Below are 14,830 nucleotides of genomic sequence, written 5' to 3'. Positions count from 1 at the left end.
AAGTCCATAGGCTTCATCACATACAAAGAGGTCCATGGCACAAAAAGGCTAAGGATGCTGGGGTCTAACCCAGAGTCAGTTTGCTGCCAAAAGTGAGGTCCTATAAGTATTCAAATACAAAGAAATGCGTTTCTATAATTTTCCATGATGCAGTCTCTCTCCACCTTCCTTTCAGGCTGGATACTTTTATGGGCAGAACCTGATCATTTTCCTAAGAAGACAAAGGCTTTATGTACAAAAGGAGGCAGTGCCCAGGATGGCTACGGGCCAGAGGTCAGATTCCAAAGTCAGGCAAATAAGGCGGGTCTCTATACTCAGTGGAAATGTGGGGCTGGGGAGGGGCAAGGCCCAGGTGAGTTCCATGAATAAGGGTTGGGGTAGGAAAAGGCTGTCCTTGATGGTGCTCTTTGTGTCATTGTTCATTTCGATATGTGTGGTCACCTACTGGGTGCTGAGGCCTGGGCATAGAAAGAACACTGCAGTAGTCCTGCTCTCCTTCTCCACCTGGGGCCCAGAGGTACAGGGAGAGGGAGTAGAAGGCTTCAGGCTCTGGAGTCAGACTTATTGGCTTAGAATCCCAGCTCCCTTACTTTTTGGCTCTGTGACTTCACTGTGTCTGTTTCTTCATCTATAAAAATAGAAGGGAGAAAAAGTACCTACCTGGTAGGTTTCGGGAATTCTCAGAGCTAATCTATGCAGTGAAGTGGCCGGGAGGCTCAGCGCACATCCAATAGATATCAGTAGCCATCATGATTCACCCACAGCTGCAAGTCATCCCCAGGACTGGGAAGTCCCCAGAATTCGAAGTCCCTGTCCCTAGCAAAACTTCCCTGACCTAAGTTCTCCTCTCTGAAAAGGCTGCTTTTCCTATAGCGCAAATAGATGGCAATGGATTATCCCACAAATGACTATCTACTGAAGGTGTTCAGCTTGGCTTGCCCTTTCAGGAAGCAGGTTGAGGTTTCTCCAGAAAGCTGCTCAGAGGTAGTGTCTCTCCAGCCGTTTCGATGAAGGCCCACTGAATGTGCCCTAACCAAGCACTGACTCTCTCACTTCTCTTTCTGAGCCTATGCAGAAGCCATGTTCATTGCCAAGTGCTGCCGGCAGAGCCTGGTGATCGAACACCAAAGTGGACTTTTCCGTAAATGCTTGTCATGTGCCTGTGTTAGTCTATGCACATTACATTTTCATAGCGCTAACTTGTTTCATTAATAGGCCTGAATTAGTTCTATAACATTGGGGAGTGAAGAATGGATGATCCTGTTTCTTTTTTCTCAATTTGTCTATCTCATTTTCCACTGTATTCCTCACCTAGAATAGTGCTTGGCACAGGTAGATGCACAGTAGGTTTATTTGATGTTGTTATTTTATTTTATTTTATTTTGTTTTATTTTATTTTTGAGACAGAGTCTCACTCTGTTGCCCAGGATGGAGTAGAGTGGACATGATCTTGACTCATTGCAACCTCCAGCTCCCAGGTGAAAGTGATTTTCCTGCCTCAGCCACCCAAGTAGGTGGGACTACAGGCATGCACCACCACACCTGGCTAATTTTTGTATTTTTAATAGAGATGGGGTTTTGTCACATTGGCCAGGCTGGTCTCAAACTCCTGACCCCAAGTGATCCACCTGCTTTGGCCTCCCGAAGTGCTGGGATTACAGGCGTGAACCACCATACCTGGCCTTCAGTAAATATATTTTAATTCATTATTCAAATAGATGATAAATCAACATAATTTTTAAAAAGACAAATATAAAAAGATATCAGTAAAAATATTTTTCCTCCAGGCATTTAACCCCATCCACCCAGTTACTAACCGCATTTCATTCCCATAGATAACCACTGTTAGTTGTTTCTCGAATGTCCTTCCTGGGTTTCTTTATGTACATCCAAATAAGTATGTATATTTTTTCTTTTCTTTTCTTTTCTCTTTTCTTTCCTTTTCTTTTCTTTTTCTCTTCTCTTCTTTTCTTTTCTTTTCTTTTTTTTGAGACAGAGCCTTGCTCTGTTGGCCAGGCTGGAGTGCAGTGGTGCAACCACAGCTCACTGCACCCTCAGCCTCCTGGGCTCAAGCAATCCTCCCACACCTCAGCCTCTTGAGTAGCTGGGACTAAAGGTGTTGGGATTATAGGCATGAGCTACTGCACCCAGCCAAGTGTGTATATTATTTTCCTCACCTTCTTACATAAAAGATAGAGTACTATACAGCATTCTGCACCTTGCCTTGTAAAAAAAATTCAACAGTGTATCTTGGCACTCCTTCCACAAGACTAAAGAGAGGGGTGCCATTCTTATTTTCACAGCTGCATATTATTCCATTGTATGAATACATCATAATTTTTGTAACCAGTCCTCTATTGATGGTCATTTGAGTTGTTTCCAATGTTTTTTAATTCCTAAAAATGCAGCAATGGATAACCTTATGTGGATTTGATTAAGTGTAAGAATAAACACATCCATGAAACACATTCTCAAAAGTGGAATCGCTGAATCAAAGGGTATTTGCAGTTGTCATTTTAACAGATGATGCCAAATTGCTTTCGTTAAGGGTTGTATTGATTTATGGCTCAGTAAATATTGAATAAATGAATGAATAATATTTTCAAGTTCAGTCATTTTGAGGCCCCCAGCATGCAAGAAAAACCAGGGGAGAGGGCTATCGCTGGTCCAGAGAAGTCACCAATGTTATCGTGACCCTTTTGGCCCCTCAAGGCCACTGAGTGACTTCGTCTTGCCATCTTTCTAACGTGGCTGCTGGTTGGGGAGAGCAGTGTCCAGAGAGGTCCCCCTCAGCCCTTCTCCCACCAAACACAGGTGGTTCTATTTTATCCATAGGACAATGGCCAGGTACTGGGCTGGGAACTTTCGAAGGGCCTATAAAAAGATCTGAGACCTGGAAGAACAAACAAACAAACAACCAGTATTGGCTCCAAAATTCAAAAGGAGAAAAATGCAAAATCACAATGAATAAATGTATAAGTAAATGTCTATACTGTGTAATATTGCATCAGCTTCATTTCGTATTCATAAAAGTTTCATCACATCTGAAAATGGTTTGGAGGCCAGATTATCTTAGCTCACAAAAATCCTCAAGTGTGCAAGAAGACTGCCAAGAAATCATTACCAATTGTAAATGATATGAATTCCTCAAGGCCAAATCATTTCAAAAGCAAAATCATAAGAATAATCCTTTCCAAAAAGCTTAAAGCAAAAGACATATATATTTTTATTGTAAAATATGGCCGTGCCATTTAAAAATTACATATATTTGATAGTAGTGAGATGGAGACTCCAAAGGTGAGAGTGCCTTGGACCTATCATGGTCTTAAAAACGTTGCCAACCTCATCTGCGCCATAAAGCACCCATATGGGGTGCTCTGGGCCTGTAGTCTCTGCTCCTGACAGCCCAGAGCGGAAGACCACCCCTCAGATCAGAGAGGCTCCCTTGTCAGTGTACCTCTCAGTTTCAGCAGCAAGAACAAGACACAAGCTAATTTCGCTATAGATAATCCAGACTCACTAGTGAGTATTTCTGAGTCCCATGTAAAAACGAAATTCTCCAGAGTTGCTTGCTGTTTGCTCATGACAGCTGGAGAAGGGACAAACCTTTGGGGTCAGTTTAGGGACCATAGGGAGAGACAAGGGGCCAAGGACCATAATTTTGAGAACCCTCATTCTATAGCCTTTTGGAGGCCAGATGGCCACTGTGGGGCCCAGCTGCAGAGACCTGGTACACCTTGGTCTCTGCAACTTGGGCAGCTGGGGCCACTGGTCTTGCCCCTCAATTTAGTCCTATCCCTGTCTCCCTTCCCCTCACTTTACAGCTGGGAAAACGGAGGTCCTCCGTATATTCCTAATGATGTTGAGCCCTTACCAGGTGCCAGGTACTTCACATACACACATATATGATTTCTTTTCATCTTTATAGCAGGTATACAAGGTAGTATTACTGTCCCCATTTTTTCCCATTATAAAGACAGGGACACTGAAACTCAAGAATGGAAATGGCCTGGCCAAGACAAGCAGTAAGTCCATGGCAGGGCCAAGATGAGAACCTCGTACCCCATCCTCCTGCCCCATACATGCTGCATCCTCTTCCCATGCCATTGCTCCAGCCATTTTCCCTGCTACCCAAATTCTTTCAATACTTTAAAAATGCATTAATTCAAAATTAATAGTCAATGTATTCAAACTTCTAAATAAGAAACACATTTAAAAACATTCCTCCCACTCCAGTATCTACTTCTTCTGGGTCTTTTCTGCGCCTGTCTTCATGTATCCTGACTGCCTTCTTCCTGCTTCCCTCTTCATTGCTTTGCTCACATAAGTACGCTGTAAACTCCTTTCGTAGACCCCTTCACCCAACCAGAAGAATGCCTGAACTTCCACCATCAGAACAGCATCTCTTTAAGCTTTCAGTTAAAATGCCCCACCTCCCAGACTTGGCCTCAAAGTGGGTTTTAGTCCCTGTTGCTTGTGTGGGAAGGGTGGAAGTGTCCAAGATCAGATTTGGCTGAGTGATGGGGGCACTGGGAAGGGGACAGCATGAGGGCCTCTAGGAAGCAGAAAGGTGAAGGCAGAGGGGACTACGCTGTGCTGGGCCTGGTGCCAGGCCCTGGGAACAGGGCGGTAACAGGAAGGACACAGGGCCTCTGCAGCTGCAGCCCATTGCCTCCTCAGGGTCCAGTGCTCCTCTGCTCCTGGGGCAGTGTGACTCTCCCTAACTCCCATGCTGGACTTGACTGTCTGGTACGAAGCCCCTGCCAACTCTCTACCCTCTATCAGCTCCCAGAGACACCCAGGCCTCTATCTGTCTGAGCCTCAGTCCCCTGGCCCCAGGGCTGGGATATTGGCCAGCACCTCAGATTTGTTCCTTCTCAGAAAAAGAGCCAGGAGGTATGCAAATTTGCCTGCCAATTTGGTAGGGAAATGTGGCCTACTGGAAGCCAGAGTCCACCGTCCAAGACGGTCTGAGAGCCCTGGGCTCCCTTGCTGGGGCTGTTCTCTCTGAGGCTCTCCCACCTGACAAAACTGAGAGCTTCCTGCAGTGGGGACAGGCCTAGTCTTGTGGTGAGTTCTCAGCACCACCCATCACCAGCCAGAGGCAAAGAGCAGGAGCCAGGGATGTTTGTTAAATGAATTAGTTACCAAACTGAGACTTGTTGTACGTCAGCGACTGTGTCCAGTGTTTTGCATTTACTGGCTCATTTAAGCCCCTAGCAGCTCTAAGGGGTAAACGTTATTATGCCCCATTGTACAGATGAGGAATCTGAGGTACAGAGAGGCTGGGAGATTGGCCCAAGCTCCCACAGTTCCTTATTTATTTATTTAGAGACAGGGTCTCACTTTGTCACCCAGGCTGGAGTGCAGTGGCGCAATCTCAGCTCGCTGCAGCCTTGACTTCCTGGGCTCAAGCAATCCTCCTGCCTCAGACCCCCAAGCAACTGGGACTATAGGCATGCACCACCATGCCCAGCTAATTTTTTGTATAGATGGGGTTTTGCCATGTTGCCCAGGTTGGTCTCAAGCTCCTGAGCTCAAGTGATCCACTTGCCTCAGCCTCCCAAAGTGTTAGGATTACAGGTCTGAGCCATCAGGCCCAGCCCCCTTCTTTATTTTGGAACCACTCCCCCACCACCCTACCCCTGCCCCAGTCCCCCCAGCAACCTCCCACCAGGGCAGTAGGCTTGGTGCTGGGTGCCCCCTTTCAGAGCTTTGCGGACATACCTGGAAAGCCCTCTCTCTGGTCTGGGGTCTCCCTGTGGCAGCTGTGTGCTCTGGTCAAAGCATCCTCTGCTGTGAGGATGGCCTTGCTCTTCTCTGCCCTGCCCCTAGCCCTCCAACGCTCGGCCCATTCACAGCTCCAGTCCCCCAACCTTCTTCACCCACCCCATCCCCTCCTCATCAGGCCAACTTCCTTCACAAGGCCCTACCAGGATAGCATTGTCCAACCCCCAAGTAACACAGCTATCTCTGCTTCTGTCTGCCTCAGGGACACAAGGCCTTCATTTGTGCCCTGGATGGGGGTGATGATCAGGGCTGCTTCTCCATCAGGGCCAAGGGTCATACCATGCAAAAGTGTCACCTCAAAGGGGTCATGCTTGCACCAACTGCAGTGGGCAGCCAAGCCTGTAGATGGAGTGGAGCCCTGAGGGGAGGAGGCAGCTTGGTTGTGATGGCTGCAACAATCCAGAGGGCTTTGAGCACGGGGACTGAAAAGAACACAGCCTCCACTGGCCTGCAGAGCTGTGGGAAGAATGACTGCAGGCCCTCACAGCTGTGTCTCACGCCACTGTTGCGTTTCAGAGCACGCAGGGGCAGGCCTTTGGACATCACTTAGCCATCCATCTCCTTGTTGTTCAGGTGGAAAACTGCAGCCCAGAGAGGGCAGGGACATGCCCGGGGGCACACAGCATACAGGTAATAAGGCTGTTTTCCTCTCTGGGTCTCCTGCAGATCTGTGCACTCCTCCAATGGGAGGTCAGCATCTCGGCCAGCTCCGTCTCCCTGGGGTCTGACAGTTACAAAGGCAGTGTGCAGTCAGTGCTTCTTCAGAGGCCTCTGGGCACATGCTACCAACTCTGGGGAGACTGACCTAGAATGAGTCACTGGCTCTGTGTTCCCCTAGGGTTTTCCCAGAGGCTGGCCATGTAGGAGCAAGTTTACTGCCCCAATTTCCCCTTTTCAGTAAACACCAGCTACTTCCTCCTGGGTGGTTGCTTCCTTCTGGTCACTGGGTTCCTGGAAGGCTCGAGGAAGCAGGGGCTTACATGGGTATACAGGATAGACCCTTCAACACCTCTCATGCCTGTACTAGATGCAGGGAAGGTACACAGGCTGTATAAAGCTGCTGGCCTTGACCACAGGACATTGCTGTTTAATCTAAGAGACCTCAGGAACTGCAGATGTCAACAAACCATTTACGAAGGGTTCCAGGGAATTAGGAGCCACCAGAGACAGCCCCAACATTTCCATGTAGGAGGCCCTTGGGAAGAACTAAAGCTATATCTATTTACATAAACTATAAACATTGTCCAAATTGAAGATGGAGGTACTAAGAGAGATGAGATAAAGCCCCATTGCCTAGTTCTCCTCAGCTCATGGCCCTAGGAATGAGAGGAGAAGGGTTTGTTCACGAAATAAAAAGCATTCCAGCAGGGCCTTGAGAGAATCAGTGGGGAAGAGGGGCCTGGGGGAGGTCTAGAGAGTCAAGAAGGTTTTAGGGTTGATTCTGGAGGCTCTAGGGATCCTTGGAAGGCTTGGGCCACTTCCTAAGCCTGGTCGCGTAGACAGAGACTCAGGGCCCTCCAGGGGACCCTCCTGAGACATTGCTGTTGGCTTTGAGGCCTCCATACTTCACCAGTCTCACTGGGGACTCAGGCCTGTGTCTGTGCAGCCTCCTCAGAGGGCCATATTCTGGACCTGGCCAGACCGAGGCAGGGGCCAGGCCAGTTTATCCCCTAATATACTAAAAGGCTAAGTGCCTGGGCCTGCCTGCTTGAGAGGCCTGTGAAATGTTTGTGGCCTAAGAAAAATGTATTGGCTCTAAAACCGAAAAAAAACCCAGCAAAATTAGAATTAATGAACATCTAATTAAATGTCTACAAATGTAACATGTCACCTTTATAGTCATCATAAAAATGTCATAACAGAGCTGGGCACCTTGGCTCATGCCTTAATCCCAGCACTCTGGGAGGCCAAGGTGGGAAGATCACTTGAGACCAGGAGTTTGAGACCAGCCTGGGCAACATGGCAAAGACCTGTCTCTACAAAAAATACAAAAATTAGCTGAGCATGGTGCTGCGCACACCTGTGGTTCCAGCTACTTAGGAGGCTGAGGTGGGAGGATTGCTTGAGCCCAGGAGGGGGAAGTTGCAGCGAGTCCAGGTAGCGTCACCGCACTCCAGCCTGGGTGACACAATGAGACCCATCTCAAAAAAAAAAAAAAAGGTCACTACATTTGAGAACAATTTCTAGGTTAGTTTTCTCTCACTTGGCCAAAATTCCCACATAGACATGATGATTGCCAAGAAATCAGCCAATTAAAAATGAAAATGAAAACTCATTATTAGATAATATCAAGAGCACAATTATGGATATTCCTGAAAACATTTTTATAGCAAAAATTATGTATATGTTTACTACGGGATGTAGGGCATTTTAATATGTTGGATATGATGTAAGGTGTGGCCTCTGGAAGGAAGACGGCAGTGGCCTACAAGCATTTTATTTATTTTTATTATTATTATTATTTTGAGACAGAGCCTCGCTCTGTTACCCAGGCTGGAGTGCAGTGGCATGATCTTGGTTCACTGCAACCTCCTCCTCCCAGACTCAAGCGATTCTCCTGCCTCGGCCTCCCGAGTAGCCGGAATTATAGGCGCCTGCCACCGCGCCTGGCTCATTTTTGTATTTTTAGTAGAGATTGGGTTTCACCATGTTGCCCAGGCTGGCCTCAAACTCCTGACCTTGTGATCTGCCCTCCTTGGCCTCCCAAAGTGCTGGGATTACAGGTGTGAGCCACCACGTTCAGCCCTGCAAGCATTTTAAAATGGCCCCAGCTCATCTGTGCTGGGTGACCAGGGAGGGATTGGGGGCTCAGGCGTAGGGGAGTCAGGCTGAATCCAGCTTGCCCACTGAGGGGCACGGACAGCAGGTACGGTTCTGTATGCCAGGCCCTGGCAGATACAGCAGTGAACAAATCAAGCATTCTCCTACCCTTGTGGAGATTATATTCTAGTAAGGCAGGGAGGTGACACACAAGAAAGCAGATAAAAGTAACGTGTGCTATGTTGTATAAATGCCGTGATGACATGTAAATGATTACCACTTAAAATAGCACCCTTGTCCTGTCCCATCTGCCCAGCCCTGGCCGGCCAGCCCAGACTCAGTCCAGGAGCGGGGCTCGTGCCTTGTGCCTGTGAAGGATGCCTTCCTCGGGCCTAGCAGACATCGTCCCCCGTGAGACACCTCACGGGGCTTGGCCCTGTCCACTGGGACCACAGGTCATGGCCACCCCCACTTCCTCATAACTTACTGATAGAGCTAGGAGAGATGGGCTACACCCTCCCCTGTCCTGTTGCCTCCCCATACCATGGCAATAGAGACCCAGTTCTCCCAGCTCTTCCCTTTCCCACAGTATTTCAAGGTCAGACCCCACCCTGACTGCCTACCCCACAAGCCAATTAGTCACAGCCCCTTTTACATACACAGTGAGGCCCAAATTGAACTTGGACCCCTCACTCCCGAGAGCAGCCCACTCCACTCCTGCAGCACCGCAGTGTCTGGCCTCCCTTGTCTGGGCCCAGTCTGACTGTTGGATTCCCCCTCTCCGAATCTGCTGACTGTTGAGGAAGACATCAGTGTTAACTGCATGACGATAATAATAACAGCTGATATGTGCTGAGTGCTTACTATGTGTGAGGCACCGTGCTAAGCACTTTCATATGCATTTCTCACATAACCCTTTCAATAACAACAGCACGAGATAGCTACTTGTATTTATCAACCCCGTTTTATAAATGAAGAGACTGAGGCCCAGAGAGGTTAAATCACTTGCCCAAGGTCATGCCTCTGGTAAGTGGCAGTGCTAGGAGACACACCTGGTCAGTGTGAAGTCAGAGCCCAGTCCTTAACACTGTGCTGACTGTGCTCAAAGACAGGTGGAGAGGTCAGCCAGACCTCTGATGGGCCCCAGGAAAGGAATGCTTGTGTGGTGCCACTGTGGGGCCTGCAGAGAGTCGGCGGGCTGGGTGAGGACCCAGAGGCTGCCCTTCGTACCTGGGTGGCTCCAGACAGGCAGTCTAATTTGTGTCCCTGTCCAGCTCAGAAAGGTCAGTTTTCCATCTGGGTCTTTCAGTGTGTCTGTATAAAACATGCAAATCTATGAGGGTGAGATACTTGGTTTGGGCCTTCACAAATGTAGCTATATACTTCCTTTTTCCTTTGAATAAAGTGAGCTGTTGTACTCACTATTCCCTCTCCCTGGAATGCTTCACCCACACTTCTGGTTGGCCCTGTCCCTCCCATCATCTGGGTCTGTGCTCCACGTCTCAGGATCAGACCAGCCTCCTTGCCTGTCCTGGGGGAGCAGCCTGCTACCTGCCGCCCATCATCTCATCCTCTCACTTTGCTTTTTACTTATTTTATTTTTTATTCTTGTGGGAACATAGTAGGTGTATATATTTATGGGTTACATTCAGAAGGCGCTCAATAAATATATGTTGAATTCAATGAATGAACTGAGGTCTGCAGAGGCAGGAAACGCTTTGGCTTTCATGAATTCTGCAAATATTTACTGAGCACCCACTCAGCACCAGGCAATAGGCTGTCTCATTTTTACAATATTAGCTTGAGACTCTGGCAGGAGGGAGATTTAAAAATCAAGTTTTTAGAATAAGGTACACAGTGTGAAATGCAGTTTTAAGCGAACACTCCGTTGGGTTTTGAGATGCACACTCTCATGTACCTACACTGCCGTAAAGAAATTGACCATGACTTCACCCAGCAGGGCGAGGACTTGGAGCCCAGGTAGCACGAAGGCAACTGACCCGCAGGGGTGCTGGTCGCAGGACCCTGCCTCCGGGGGCTGCGGGGGCAACTGCCGGCGGGCGGGCGGGGGCGAGACTACAAGTCCCAGGCTGCTTTGCGCGCCCGCGGGCCGTGTGGCGCGATGGGGCGGTGCGGAGGGGTAGGGGGCGCAGCGGCGGCGACGCGGCGGCGCGGGGCGCGGGCGCGGGCGCGGGCGCGGGCGCCTACGGTTGGCGCGCGGTAGCGATGCCGGGGGCCGGAGCCCGGGCGGAGGAGGGCGGTGGCGGCGAGGGCGCGGCGCAGGGGGCGGCCGCGGAGCCCGGGGCGGGTCCCGCGCGGGAGCCAGCGAGGCTGTGCGGCTATCTGCAGAAGCTGTCGGGCAAGGGCCCGCTGCGCGGCTACCGCAGCCGCTGGTTCGTGTTCGACGCGCGCCGCTGCTACCTCTACTATTTCAAGAGTCCGCAGGACGCGCTGCCCCTCGGCCACTTAGACATCGCGGACGCCTGCTTCAGCTACCAGGGCCCCGACGAGGCGGCGGAGCCGGGCGCGGAGCCGCCCGCGCACTTCCAGGTGCACAGCGCGGGAGCCGTCACAGTGCTCAAGGTGGGACCGCGCGCCCCAAAGCCGCCCGCGCGCTTCCGCCGGCGTCCCCTGCCTCGGCCACTGGCTTGCGCCATCCACCTTCCTTCCTCCAAGGCCTCCTAGCCCCTGCCCACGTCGGCCTGCCTTTCCCTGCTTCTCCACGTCCCGCCCTCGTTCCTATCTCCCCCCCTCTACCTGGGCTTCGGCCAGTCTGGCTGTGGCTACCCAGTCCCGTCTCCTTCCTCAGACACCTTGACCCATTATGTCCCTCTGCGCCTAACCTCGGGCCGGTCTCTGGTGTCTCCCGACCCCCACCATCCCGTGGATGTCCTGTGCAGCCTTCCCAGGCATCTGTGAGCGTAGGCTTCTACCCCTGGGGCCTCCTTTAGAACTCTGCCTATGACCTTGGTACCTCAGTGAACCGCTCTGCGCTGCAGCGGCCTCCTCTGTAAAATGGGATAGCAGTAGTATCTACCTCATGGGGTGTTGGGATTAAATGAATTATACTCTAAACTGCTCAGTAAATGTCAGTGCTTTTATTTATTTGTTTATTCTTTTTGAGACAGGATCTCGTTCTGTTGTCCAGGCTGGAGTGCAGGGGTAAGATCTCGGCTCACTGCAGCCTCCATGCCTGGGCTCAAGAGATCCTCCCACCTCAGCCTCCCAAGTAGCTGGGACCACAGGCGCAGGCCGCCACGCCTGGCTAATTAAATTTTTTTTTTTTTTTTTTAAAGAAACGGGGTCTCACTATGTTGCCCAGGCTAGTCTCGAACTCCTGGGCTGAAACCATCCTCCCCATCCAGCTTCCCAGAGTGCTGGGATGCCAGGCGTGAGTCAGAGTGCATTTAGCACTGTAGACAGAAAGAGTCAGATGGCAGGGCCCTTAGAGACAGGCCACTACATTTTCCTCCAGAGTGGACAGGGATGCTCCAGCTAAGGTCACACAGCCAGTAGGTGGCAGATCCTGTTTTCTTCCTCCTTGCTTTGTCCAGGATGGGTGGGAGGGGGTTGCTTCAGCCAGTTATGCCTTGCTCCTTTGAGGCTCCCTTAATCCTCCAGTGGACAGACACAATGAGAGATACAGTGTAGAAGCAGGAGAGTAGAGTCAGGAGTCCTGGTGCTGAAAGGCCTCCCCTGTCCTTGGGAGTTCTGGGGGACTAGACTGTCACCTCCTAGGGGCCCACCTGCCTTGAGCACCTGGAGGGACCTGGGCCCAGGCCTGGAGCTGGGTATCCTTTTTCCAAGCTTTGCTCCATGCCTGGTTTCTGTGTCTCCACCCTCACTCGCACTCCTCTTCCGTATTCCGAGTCGGGCTTTCTCCAGAGCAACAGGGTTGGGCTGGGATGTATGAAAGTGCTCTGAAAACTGGCCACGCGGAGAGCAGAGTAGGCAAGCTCCTGGCCTTGTGAGCTGAGGACTGTTCCTCAGACCCCCAGAGCTGCTAACAGCTGGAGCTGCTCCCTGGAGATGTTCTTAGAGCTTTGCTGACTCAGCTTTTGCCAGTTCAAGCAGGATCTGATTCCCATGTTCTCTTGGGCTCCTCTGTCCTGTCTGTAAGTGGGTGCAGACAGCCTGTTGCCCCAAAGAAAACCAACTCGGGTTGCAGTCCTACTCAGGCTTACTTAGAGAGTGCCTGTATAAACTTGGGAATGACCCTAGTGGGAGACCTTTGTCAAAGGCAGAGGCTCTTCCTCAGTGTACATATGAGCTGTCCCTGTGTCGGACGAATTTCCTGTGGGATGTTTGTTAAAGAAAATAGAGCATCGTGTTTCACATTTTTCCCAGATGACTGTAGAGCCCTCTATCAGTTTTTTTCATTAAAATAATCTGGATCTCCTGTAATCCCAGCACTTTGCGAGGCCGAGGCGGGTGGATCACGAGGTCAGGAGCTCGAGACCATCCTAGCTAACATGGTGACACCCCATCTCTATTAAATATACAAAAAATTAGCCAGGCATGGTGGCGGGTGCCTGTAGTCCCAGCTATTCGGGAGGCTGAGGCAGGAGAATGGCGTGAACCCAGGAGGCAGAGCTTGCAGTGAGCAGAGATCGCACCACTGCACTCAGCCTGGGTGTCAGAGCGAGACTCCATCTCAAAAAAAATAAATAAAATAAATAAATAAATAAATCAGAATCTACATAAGCAGGGTTACAAGGGGCATTGTCAGGAGTGGCTTTAAACTTCGATGGACTTGAACTTGAAGCAGGAGTCTGCTGCTCACACATATTGGACAAATTGGGAAATGGCTGGCACACTTTCCATAGTGGTATGGAAAATAGTAGGCACTACATGGCATATGAAACATCAAGCAGTGTCTTTGGCCAAATATGTAGTGTATCCATATAATGGAATATTATGCAGTAGTAAACAAAGGAACTAGAGCTATAGGTGTCAACGTGGATTACTCTCACAGACAATAAAATTGAACAAGAAGTAAGTTACAGCCTGTGTTCAGAATGATACCACTTATAGAAAGGTTAGGAAGATCATGTGAAGCAGTACTACAGATCATAAGGATGTATGTTCTTCTGCGTGGGGAAGAGCTTTATGGGGCTGATGAGCCCTGGTTTCCAGGTGGTTGCCTCTGATGGGAAGAGGGAGGATGTGATTGGGAATGGGTGCCTCAGGGCTTCTCCTGTTTTGCAGTGTTTTATTTCTTGGACTGGGTCATAGGTATATCAGTGTTTGTCCTATTATGCTATCCATCTTTTTGTAGGTTCAGAATATTTCTTTTTTTAAAGAAAGGAAATACGTTTTCCTTTGGGTTACTGACAATGGAGGAATATTTTGACATGTAAAATTAAATTGGTCACAGAATAAGATAGTACCGAGTGTTGGCTATATACAGCAATGGGAATGGAAACCAGGCAAGGCTTTCTGGAAGACGGGAGGAGAAGGCCGGGCGCGGTGGCTCATGCCTGTAATCCCAGCACTTTGGGAGGCCGAGGCTAGTGGATCACTTGAGGTCAGGAGTTTGAGACCAGCCTGGCCAGTATGGTGAAACCCCATCTCTACTAAAAATACAAAAATTGGCTGGGCATGGTGGCGCACCCCTGTAGTCCCAGCTGCTCGCGAGGCTGAGGCAGGAGAATTGCATGAACCCGGGAGGCGGAGGTTGCAGTGAGCCGAGATCACACCACTGCACTCCAGCCTGAGTGACAGAGTGAGACTCCACCTTAAAAACAAACAAACAAACAAACAAGCAAAAAACACCCATACTCTAAAAACCCTGCTCCCTTTTTTTTTTTTGAAACGGAGTCTCGCTGTGTCGCCCAGGCTGGAGTGCAGTGGCGCAGTCTCTGCTAACTGCAACCTCTGGCTCCCGGGTTCAAGCAATTCTCCTGCCTCAGCCTTCCGAGCTGAGGGACTATAGGCGTGTGCCACCGCGCCCAGCTAATTTTTGTATTTTTAGTAGAGACGGGGTTTCACCTTATTGGCCAGGCTGGTCTCGAACTCCTGACCTCGTGATCCACCTGCCTCCGCCTCTCAAAGTGCTGGGGTTACAGATGTGAGCCACCGCACCCAGCCAGGGGTGTGTTTTAAGAAAGTTAAATTTCATTGTACAGTTATTTCTTTTGAGCTGTAGGAGTAAAATCTTTATGGTGTAAGTATGGAAATTACCAATTTATCTTCCTTTTCGTCTTTCAGATGCAAGAACTGATTCTCTTAAGCCTTAATGTTTCACTTTAGGGCTGCCCAGCTATAGAGGAGACCCTGA

General features: G+C 49.8%; 1 protein-coding gene across 1 annotated transcript in view; it reads left to right on the top strand.

Annotated features, from left to right (window-relative positions):
• The first annotated feature begins 10,713 nt into the window (after positions 1–10,713).
• The window catches only part of TBC1D2B (TBC1 domain family member 2B), an 82,155-nt gene continuing 78,038 nt past the window's right edge, over positions 10,714–14,830 (top strand). Inside the window, exon 1 of the mRNA XM_054547053.2 lies at positions 10,714–11,133. Within this exon, the coding sequence (XP_054403028.1) occupies positions 10,777–11,133 (357 nt within the window). The 5' untranslated portion in view covers positions 10,714–10,776. The remainder of the gene's footprint in view (positions 11,134–14,830) is intronic.

The sequence above is a fragment of the Pongo abelii genome, chromosome 16 (genome assembly GCF_028885655.2).
Source record: "Pongo abelii isolate AG06213 chromosome 16, NHGRI_mPonAbe1-v2.0_pri, whole genome shotgun sequence".
Classification (NCBI taxonomy): Eukaryota; Metazoa; Chordata; class Mammalia; order Primates; family Hominidae; genus Pongo; species Pongo abelii.
Note: the sequence above shows the minus strand (reverse complement) of the source record. Positions and strands in the feature narration are given on the sequence as shown.